General features: G+C 34.7%; 1 protein-coding gene across 2 annotated transcripts in view; it reads left to right on the plus strand.

Moving 5' to 3' along the window:
- Nucleotides 1–10,843, plus strand: part of SORCS1 (sortilin related VPS10 domain containing receptor 1) — a 424,943-nt gene that overhangs the window by 341,268 nt on the left and 72,832 nt on the right. For both annotated transcript variants that reach the window (XM_015814373.1, XM_029283822.1), the window contains exon 9: nt 6,948–7,127. In XM_015814373.1, coding sequence (XP_015669859.1) covers nt 6,948–7,127 — 180 coding nt within the window. The remainder of the gene's footprint in view (nt 1–6,947; nt 7,128–10,843) is intronic.

The raw sequence follows: 10,843 nt of genomic DNA on the forward strand, positions 1-10,843 counted from the left end.
CAGACTGAATTCTTAGGTAGGTCAAATGACATGGGATGATTTATTCTGTTGAATCACATCATCATGAGACAAGTTTTTATTTGTAAGAGATGTTTAAAAAGTCATCAAAGCCTTTTGCAGCCAAATATTGTAATGAATGTATGATAGTAAAGGCCATTTGGAAATGTCACAGTGGAGTTTATGCAGACTATTTTGAATAAGCCTGTTTATAGTGAGATAGTCAAGCTTTTCAAAATGCTTAATCTCCGTCTATCCACCATTTCATCTTTATGTGAAAAATTCGGTAAGTGAATTATTGAGTTGAAATCCATAATATCTGATTACAATGTGAGTTTTGGGTTTCTTGAGTTGCCTTGCTGTTAAAAACATATGAATCACTTTAAATCTAGCCCTTTAAACAATACAATCATTATCCCAATCCCAGACTACAATGCCATAAACCCCAATTAGTAAAACCATAACCCAGTAGCCCCAATTTTATTGGATTTTGTTAAAAATTGTTTCAGCAACAATAGCAACCATACATCAGTCTGTCATTTGCAATCTTCTCTAATTTAGGGAGTTTTATTTTCATGTTGTCCATGAAAGATACCATGGTTCTGATATCTTCTCAACATAAATTTCTCTGCAGAAATGTATTATATTTAAATAGCTCTCTCTCTCTCTCTCTCTCTCTCTCTCTGTGTGTGTGTGTGTGTGTGTGTTTGTGTGTGTGTGTACATGGTCTCCTTTTTTGGAGCAATTGAGTGTTGATCTGTTGACTGTAACAAGAATCCTAACCTGAGCCTAACATTTTGATCTGAGAGAGAATGAGTGGCCCAAAGTCACCAAGAAGGCTTTCATGCCTAAGGTGGGAGTCTCCTGGTTTCTAGCTAACTGGCTCTCTCCGCTAGACCAAACTATCACTCATATTTATCTAGTGAGGTATTCTTAACATATTGTGATATGATCAGAAAGATTTCAGATCAGATCCATTCTCAGCAGATGATTTTTGGCCAGTCACTCACATTCAGCCAGTCAATCTCACAGGACTGCTGTTAGAATAAAATAAAGAATAATAATATATAAGCCAATTTTTGCTCAGAGAAAAGGCAAGGTATTTAACACATATGTACATACTATTTAATAACACAAACACTCCAAAACATACTTTTCTGTAAGTAATTTATATAAATATAATAAACATATTTTTAACATATTTTTGTGCAAATTTTAAACTCACAAAAGATGAATTCTATGGATCTCCATTCCATAATATGTAACCACATGGCAGAGGTAATTTTCAAGCCTTTCAAAAGCTCATTTTCATACAAATTTATGGCATATATCTTTTACATGTCTATTTATAAGTAGTCTCCCTGCAGTACTATTCCAAGAAAGACAATAGTCTGCAAGGGTACAGTTTCTGTTGTCACGCAACTTACCAGTTTTGGTTCTCTAGGTGGCACATTCTAGAATAATGTAAGGTGCAAACATCATGGAATGTCTTATCTAGCAATAAAATAAAATAATAATCTAATCTAATCTAATCTAATTAATATAATATCTGTACAACCCATGACCCATTGCTTCATTCTTTCCACATATCAGAAGCTTCAGAGTAGAGAGGCAAGGAGAGTAGTCCAGTATCACACCATTATAATCCAAGCTCCTCTACCCCTTTAAGATATGTATCAAGACCCTGTATTTATGTACAAAAAGGGTAGATCACATGTCATGACAGTGCAACACTACTTTTGCTATTTTAATGAAAATATCAGATCTTATGGGAACCATTGATCTTGATATGTTTATTTTAGACTTTAAACTCTTACCCAATCCAATGCTTCTGACTCTTCTGGGTAGGAGAAATATCTTTCCCTTCTAAGTTTATAACCTTAATTTTGACGGAATGGGAAGTAACATAGAAACATAGTTGTAAAGATTATAAAAGAAAGAATGTGTGTGGAGGCACTCACGTAGACATACTGTGATTGTCTAGGTTGCAGTTGATTCTTCAGAGAAAAAAGGTAATTCTTATTGGTTCCCTGCTTGAGCAGGGGGTTGGGCTAGATGACCTCCAACTGTGTTATTTTTTGTTTGTTATTTTAATCCCACATTATGGTTATGGTGGGAGACATAGTGGCTTGATCATCATTGCTTCTGTGATGCAGTTTATTTCTGTCTTTTGTGTCCTTTATGCCATGTATTCTTTGAACCCGAGCAGGTAGGTGAAGGTGGAAGTGAAAAATAGTACTTTGGGGTTATATTTACTTAAAATTATATGACTTATGTTATGAAAACAAAATCACATATTTTTCTTCTGTAGATCTCTTTCCCTCAACCTTCCTTTCAATTGACAATAGTTATATTCTAAAATAATGAGTTCACTGATGAAAGAAAATGTTAGGCATGTTCTTGCTTGCAAATTCTTCATAAACCCTTTTCCTAAATACAAAGATCAGTAATTTTGAGGTTTTTAATTTGGTACATGTTATTTTACCTAATTGGGCTGTGTTGATTGGCTGGGAGGGTTTCGAAATGTTAATCTTGAAAAGGCTGTTGCTTAGAGTATCTGGAATTTAAATTTACATAGATTTAAAAAAGTAAAAGGAACCAATAAAGAGCAGAACATTCCCCATGTGACACAGACAAGGTTGAATAATTTTATGCCTCCTTATGCTGTCGCATAATATCTTAAAAAACCATTCTTCCCTCTTTGTGGTTGTGAATTTATTAGCTAATATAATTCATTATAGAAGTAATTTGAATTAAATATTTCCTAAGCAACTTTTTCGGAAGTAGGATACTGCTTTCTTTAACGAGCCCCAAGAGTCTCTCTCTGTCACCTTGTTCAAGGAGCAGATGATGTTAAATCCACCTGCAGGGTAATATTTAAGGCAACAAGGTGCCTCATTACAAGCTCACACAACTTCAAAGGATGAGCAGCTAAATCTGTATGCACAGAGACACAGTGAGAAAAGCGTGTTTAGGATGCTATTATCAAAGCAGGTGGCTGCCTTTATTAAAAATGAACAAAGCACAACACAGTCAAAAGGAAATGAAACAAGCACGGCCTTTTATGGGTAGAGAGTCTTTAATCTCTTTCAGCTCAATTACTTTCTCCAAATAAAATCAATGCTGTAAAAGGTTCTAAGCAGCATAGCAGCTTATGGGATTTTAGTATAGAATTTTAGTACAGAGACAAATTAACTTTATCACTGGATTCCTTGCCTTGATGTTTCTACTGGTTTAAGTAAAAGGAAATAGTAAAATATGATGCCTTTCATATGGTCATAGTGAAATAATTGTTCTAGTCATCAGGCAGCAGCATTTGAAAATGCAGACTTGCAAAGATTATCATACATAATAGTTCCTGTCAATGGATGTTGGCTATTATCATTCATTTAGTCCATGCACATTTGGATTAAGAACAATAAGCATATAAAGATGTCTATTTGGTGCCAGGTATGTTGGCGTTTAGACATGCCTGTTACTCTCAAACCAGAAAAATCATGAAGAAATTTAGCATCTAGTGTCAGCTCTTGCTACTGTACAGATAATAAAGTTGTACAGACATAATTCAGTAGAAAGATTCAAAGAAAGAATTAAAGGGGAAAAAATTCCAACAGAGCTGAAGACCATCTCAGGGATTCATCTGTGTGTAATTTTTGCCAGCATTTTCTGGAAAAAGTGATTATATTTATACTAATGCACCACCTAACACTATCTGACAAATATATGATTTTTTATTGAAGACATTTGATAGATGCAAAACATTTTATTACAACACTGGTTGTTTTAAGTTGCTGAAAGATAAAACTTTCTATAAATATTTGGACTCTGATTCACTGTGTTTAGTTTGTAACTAATTTGAAAACTGTACTGAGAAATAAAATATTGGTTCTTACCACCATATTTGGGACTATGTCAAATTCACTCCTATCAACTAACCTAGTTTAGAAGTGTTCCTTCTATCATTAAAGATCTATTGTTAATTAAGTAATCTCCTGGAACAAATTTATTTATTCCAACATTGCCAGCCATCTTTTTCCCCAGGTCTGTTTGGGTTGATGCATTTAACCAGAAAGACTAACAGTCCCCTGGCTTTGCTTATACAATCAGTCATAGGTTGGTTTTATTTTTCCATGGCTTATTAATTAGCCCATGATTCAGTGTAAACCATAGTGTAAATTTCATAATCAGATTAAGAATGTTATGTGAATCAGCCATTTTCCAAGGAAACTTAACTAATTGTATGCAAGTAAAAATAAATAATGACTGTCTTATAGCTTGTACATCATGATGTTTGTGTTTAAGTTGATATCAATAAAATATTGTTTTAATTTACTTTTTTTAAAAAAATGATGTTAGACTGCTTAGACAATAACATTGCAAATTAGTTTTCTGTAGTAATTTAGTGACAATAAGGGATAAGGAAATAAGTTAGTATGGGGGGGGAGAGGGAGAGAGAACATTGTGATTCATTGTGACTCAGTTTCATTATCTGTAATTATGGAAAGAATTAGTGGTCTTCATTCATTTTTAATAAAGTTATCAGGGCAATAGAAACTAGTATCATAGGGAGAGTTGTGAAAAGATGGGAAATAGGAGAGTTCTTTCTCTGAAAACTAAACTCTCAAAAATAACCGATAGTTTCAGCAGCTAAATTAATTATATCCTAGATTACCTTCATTAAATTTTTAAAAAGTTTACATTCCCCATATCAACTGAGCAAAGGGGAACATGCAATTTCATGGCGATTCAGAAAGCACTAGACTTTAGTTCTTTTTATATGCCCTATTAAATGAAGCACCTAATATTGTGCTTTGTTTCTTTTTAGGAAAGTACAAAGATCAGATAAATGTGCTGCATGTTAATGTGAACTGTTCTTCAGCACTGAGGCTGGGATGCTTTCAGGGCTAGCGGTTCCACATTTTTCTGGGCAGACTTAAAACAAAGCCATCATGGTTGTTGTCAGGGTGGAGGGTGGGGGATACACCAATTAGACTTGAACTTGCTTCTTCTTCCTTTATTTTTTGCCTTTTATCTCCCTCTCCCAGCCTTCTCTTTCTACTTAACTCTTCTATGTCAGTGGGAAACATGTTTCATGCCATGATTTGCCCAGCAGAAACAACAGACAAATTGCTGAATCTGACAGAAAGAACAAGGGCATTATTATGTAGTGCACTTGAGTAGCAGTTGACCATGACAAGTTTGCTGACAATTCTTCAGCCTAGTAAAATATAGACTGAAAAAAAGAAGAACAATGGTGGAAAGAGTGGCAGATAAACAATGTACCCTCACAGCCACCAGGAATACTAAGTACTGCTTCTCAAGACTGCTTGAATAAGCCCAGATGAGAGAAAGAACTTTTTTATCTGTTCAGTAGAACCACCAAACTCTGCAACTGTGACACTGTTTTCTCCTTGCTTTTTCAAATATAAGATAATCTTATAATCAGGACTGATTATAATATTATTGAATCCAATTCTGATTATTTACGATGTCTTCCTGATATAGTCAGTGATGTGCTCAGGGTCTGGTAATTGGTCAGATTTCATTAACCCTTTTAGGCTGCTAAGGACATATCTCCCTTCCCAGTTCAATAATTTCCGGGCCCTTTCTGCATTTGGCAATAGGAGACTCTGATTCTTTCAAACAGGACTGTTCCTCTGTACTATCTCTAATCATCCAAAGCTGCTCCATGGGATTGTGAGATTTCAAGAAGAAAGAAACATCTCTCTCCACTTTTATTATCAGTTCTGACAGACATTCCCAGGATAACAGGTATTGAAAGGTGGCAAGAGAAGAAGGGAGACAATTGTTTATCCAGCAGCTCTTTGATCCCATGGATTAACCATGGAATCAGAATCTTGCAAGTAAAATTAATCTCATCACCAGCACCTGTCAGTAAGCCCTGCCCCCCCCCAAGTAGGTGACAAGCATTTGGGAAGGAGTTTCCATTTTGCTGGATTCCCATCTGGTTACAAATTAGATTCAGCCAGAGCTAGCTTCTGAGCACAAACTCAGCCAAGTGCAGAACGTACATTGTCTGCACTCATTAAGGCTAAGCAGACTTTCATCTGCTCTTTCTGATGATGATGATGATGATGATGATGATGATGATTATTATTATTATTATTATTATTATTATTATTATTATTATTATTATTATTATTATTTTCTTTGATCGCATTCAGAGTCTTGAGTGGTATGACCTATGCCTGATGTTTTTCGCTCATCTTCTGATAAGTTCTATTCTCTATCTCTTTGCTACAGACTATATTGGTAATCCTTCAAATATTCAATCACAGCACAGAGATACACAGTACTGTCTGTCGGAGACATGGTTATTGAAATTAAAAAAAGATATGTATATACATATGTGTACAAAGCAGATAGGGACTAATTAAAAATGGAGAACATAGATTTATATTTTGGATGATAACAAGATAATACCACACTGTGAAGTTCTTAGGAACTTTTAAAAAAAGAATGTTTATGAGTTACAGTAGTATAGGAAATTAAATGAAATGTACTACAGTTAAATTCCACAACTGGGGTTAAAGCAACATCAAGTTTATGAAGACAGTAATTTACTCTCATCTTTAACTACAACAGATTGGAAATGTTTTGAAAATCCCCATCCATAATGCAACAAGAGTCTTAACTGTAAAATTTGACATTTCATGTAACAAATACACTCATTTTCATTACTGCTGTACAATACAATGACTAATGTAAATGCTCACTTAATGTGATTTCATTTCATTATAACTGCATATATTAGCAGAACAAAGAATCTGTAAAATATGGATGTGTGCATGCAAGTAAATTGGTTTGGATTTCTGATTAGATTCCGCAATGATTCGGAGTTTGGCTTCTAGAAGATTATCCAGCCTTGTCCTTGGAACAGTGACAAATGAAATGCCAACAATAATGTCTTTCTGTGCTTTCTCCCTCAGGACATGCATGTTATCAGCACTGATGAGAATCAAGTGTTTGCTGCAGTTCAAGAATGGAACCAGAATGATACATACAACCTTTACATCTCTGATACCCAGGGGATTTACTTTACCCTGGCATTAGAAAATGTCAAAAGTAGTCGAGACCTAGAAGGCAATGTGATGATAGACCTGTATGAGGTATGTGAAAACAGTGCATATTTTCATTTCCTGAACATCATTAGCTAAGGTTGGAATGCCCTTGATCTGTAATTGAAAGTTTAATTGGATGTGGAATGTAATCTCTGGGTGATGAAAGAACAGACAAAAATAATATTTCTCCAGAGTTACATTCATCTTTGCAATCAGTATTATATATCAATGTTGGATATCAGGCGCAATTATAGTTCTGATGTTGATTTGTACATATATAGATAACCTGGTTCCATCAGCACTCACCTCTATCTTCACCTCTAGGATAGAAAAAAGCACATTCCACTCAGTTGCATTTAACTGCTGAATATAGGCAGCCTTTAAATAGGTAGAATTACATGGAGTAATTTCTATCCACTTACGAAATGTCTTCACCTTCAGACAGAAATGGGCAATGCTTTCATGTGATGATGAATGGTGGGTCAGAAATGTATGTGCATATGCATAAGCACATTCACACAAGCATATACAGTTACTACCTACCTTGTTGCATAAGTACACTGATTCTCTTCTCACATCCACGTGAGGCACTGGCATGGGTCTAACTGAGCAGGGGACCATGTTTTATAATTCAGACACAGTAGAAGTCACCCAGAATTTTTTCTAAGAAAAGCCGTACCCGAATTCACCTACGTACGCAATAAAGACTCATTGCACTTTCCCCACCAATCTAGTATTTGAGAGGTTGGGGTCTACATCTCTCTTCCATACTTTTGGGAACATTAAAGAGATTTTGGTGGACTGATTGTCTTGACATCCTATTTAGAGCATCTATAAATAGTAAGCACACTCAGAAAACCTGGAGAAAGCCTTAAAGGTCAGTGTTTAAAAACAGACGAGAGTTGGGTGAATAAGCAGGGCATTTCTTGACTACATTGAAGAAAATTTCTTTCACAATATATTAATCCCCTGAGTGCTTTGGCAAGTTGTTGAAAAGCTGTTGTCTTCTATTACCATCAGATTAAGGAGTGGTTCAACTGCATTATGTAAAGATGTCTTATAGATCAGCGGGAGAGAGGGAGAAGAAAAGGAAAGATCGAAAGAAAACCTCTGTTTTATTAGGCTGACATTCATAGCAGTCTGGATTGAAATTGATGTGATCAGACTAGTCATGTCGCATCTGTTGATTGCCTAGATAGAAGAAATATTGGCTGACATTGAACTTGGCAGAAACCATTTCCTTCACTCTGATTGCTCTGGCCAATTGCTAGGATTGCTATGAATGATGAGTGTTTAAGAGTAAATGAAAAGAATGACCAGGTAAAAGGAGGGGAAAAAACAGTTGATAAAAGTAGAGATAGGAAATAAGTATATGAATAAGAAATATAAAGGCCTATATGGATAGATAGATTTATTTGTTTACTTATTAAACAAATATATATAGCTGCCCAACTGACACACAGTAACTCTGGGTTGGAAAGTTAGAATATTGGAAGAAGAAGAAAAAGAAGGAGAAGAATGCTTTTTTTTTTTTTTTTGCATGGTGTATTTTTCAAAACAAATATCTCTTGAGTTCATGAATGAGTGAATTGCAAGACCGGGGTCAAATTGTGTTCTTTGCTCAGGTTTTATTTTCATTTTCAGAACTGGAATCTGATTTTTGCCATATTGGCCTAAAAAAGAACCCCAAAGGTTTTCTGCATTGCATTCTTTACATTTTTCTCTTTGACTATCTGTTGACTATTTGGCTGAATATTCTGATTTATAACTCTCCATTCCTTTGAATTGATTCCATCTCCTTTACAAAGAGGCACATTTGGGTAGGAGTGCTGCTTTTTAACCATTCACATACTTGAAAGAGCTATTTGGAGGCATACCAAAAAAGTACTTGAGGATGTTTGTTACAGATGGGGCTAAGCATACTGGCATTGCTCACTACATTTGTTCCTTGTATCTGCCCTTGCTCTCGCTCAAGTTCTTACTTTTATCCAGAAGATCTAAAGGAAAAGCATACTTGAATTTGCAAAGATGCAGGAAGTGGTGCCATTGTACAGGACTCTGCCTTCCATATACTCACTTTAGACACTCATATGTGAAGAGGTCTTTTTTATTTAAAACATTTAAATAAATGCTTTATTAACTATTAACAAAGAATTATTAACTATTAACAAAGAAAGTTATTTTTTTTTAAAAAAATAAGTGTTTATATACAGTATAACATTGGAGTGTTTTTATTTTTTGCACTAAAATATGTATTTGCTATATTCAAGATACTCATGGATGTGTTTTCCAGTCATAATGTTTAATCATAATTATTGCTCAATCATTTAGTCACTTCCATCTCTTTGTGATGTAATGGACAATAGTATTCCAGAATTGTATTTCAGTAAATGACTTCTTCTCATGCTCATGATATCAGTAATGGTATCTAGGCTTTAGGGGTCCTGTTGATCTTTTTTTTTTTATTGCCATCAATTTTTCCAAGTTCCAAGACTTTCTCCAAAGTCTTAGAATTGCTTCCTCATTATATATACAAAATACTTTACTATCAGTGCTTTCATGAGCTGTTTTTTTTAAAAATCTGTCATTGAATGACATGTTCCTCTTTACTAATCAAGGTACTCATAACAATTTTATCCAGCACGATAATCCAGAGGCACTGTTTTTCTTCATTCATTTTTTAAAATGATACAGATTTTACAGTCATTTGATGACCAAGAAGACTAGTCCATTAATAATCTGTAACTTTCTTGGCAATGTTATAATTTTGCTTAGATTTGTCACAATCTTTTGGCCAAGTTTTCTTAATCCATGTTAAGTCACTATCTCTCCAGATTTTGGAACCAAGAAAAGAATGTTTGTTATTAGTTTTATTGTTTCTTCATCTATATCAAAGCTTCAACAAGTGATTCTTTAAGTCTTCCCCACTTAAGTGTATCATCAGAATATCTCAGGTTGTTGTATATTTTTTTACGAATTATATTTCTTTTACTTCAACATTTTTATGATATACTAGCTGTACCCGGCCACGCGTTGCTGTGGCTCAGTCTGGTTAAATGGAAAAGAAAGAAAAGAGAAAGCGCACGTTTGTAATATGTTTAATTTCACAATGCTTGTGGGTATACAATATCTTTTGTTGTTCCATTGTCTGTGCAGATATAGAGATTGCCTGGTTTGCCGACTCTAGAACACGCAACATATAATTGTCCATGTGAGAAGCAATCTGTGTCTAGACCTAAACCACACAATTCTAAAGATTGGTCCTGAGCTTTGTTGATGGTGATTTAAAAAAAACACATGTTTTTACCTGTCACAGGTGTGACATCTATATAATAGTAGGTATATAAAAACACGTGCGTATTCGAATGCAACGTTTTGTCAAAATTTCAAAGCAATCGGTGAAGAACTTTCGGGAATTTTAAGATTTTGAACAAACAAACATTTACATTTTTATTTATATAGATGGTGTATTAAATTAAACAATATATGACAGTATTCAATTCTTATCACATCCCTATTTCCTCTTTGAGCCAGTTAGATCTCCCTTATTCCATTCTAACTATTGCTTCTTAATCAACATACAGTTTCTTCAATTTTCAGTTCAGTAGTTCAGCACACCGAAATGTTTAAAGGCTGTTCACAATTTGATCGTGTAGTTGCCTTAAGGCAAAAACTTTCTTAGCTTTTCCATTATCCGTAAGCTGGTTGAAATATAATCCTGGATTCCTCTGCTTCTGAAACCAGGTTGCACCTTTGGTAGTTCT

Source organism: Protobothrops mucrosquamatus, unplaced genomic scaffold (genome assembly GCF_001527695.2).
Source record: "Protobothrops mucrosquamatus isolate PMUCROS unplaced genomic scaffold, P.Mucros_1.0 scaffold245, whole genome shotgun sequence".
In the NCBI taxonomy this organism is placed as follows: domain Eukaryota; kingdom Metazoa; phylum Chordata; class Lepidosauria; order Squamata; family Viperidae; genus Protobothrops; species Protobothrops mucrosquamatus.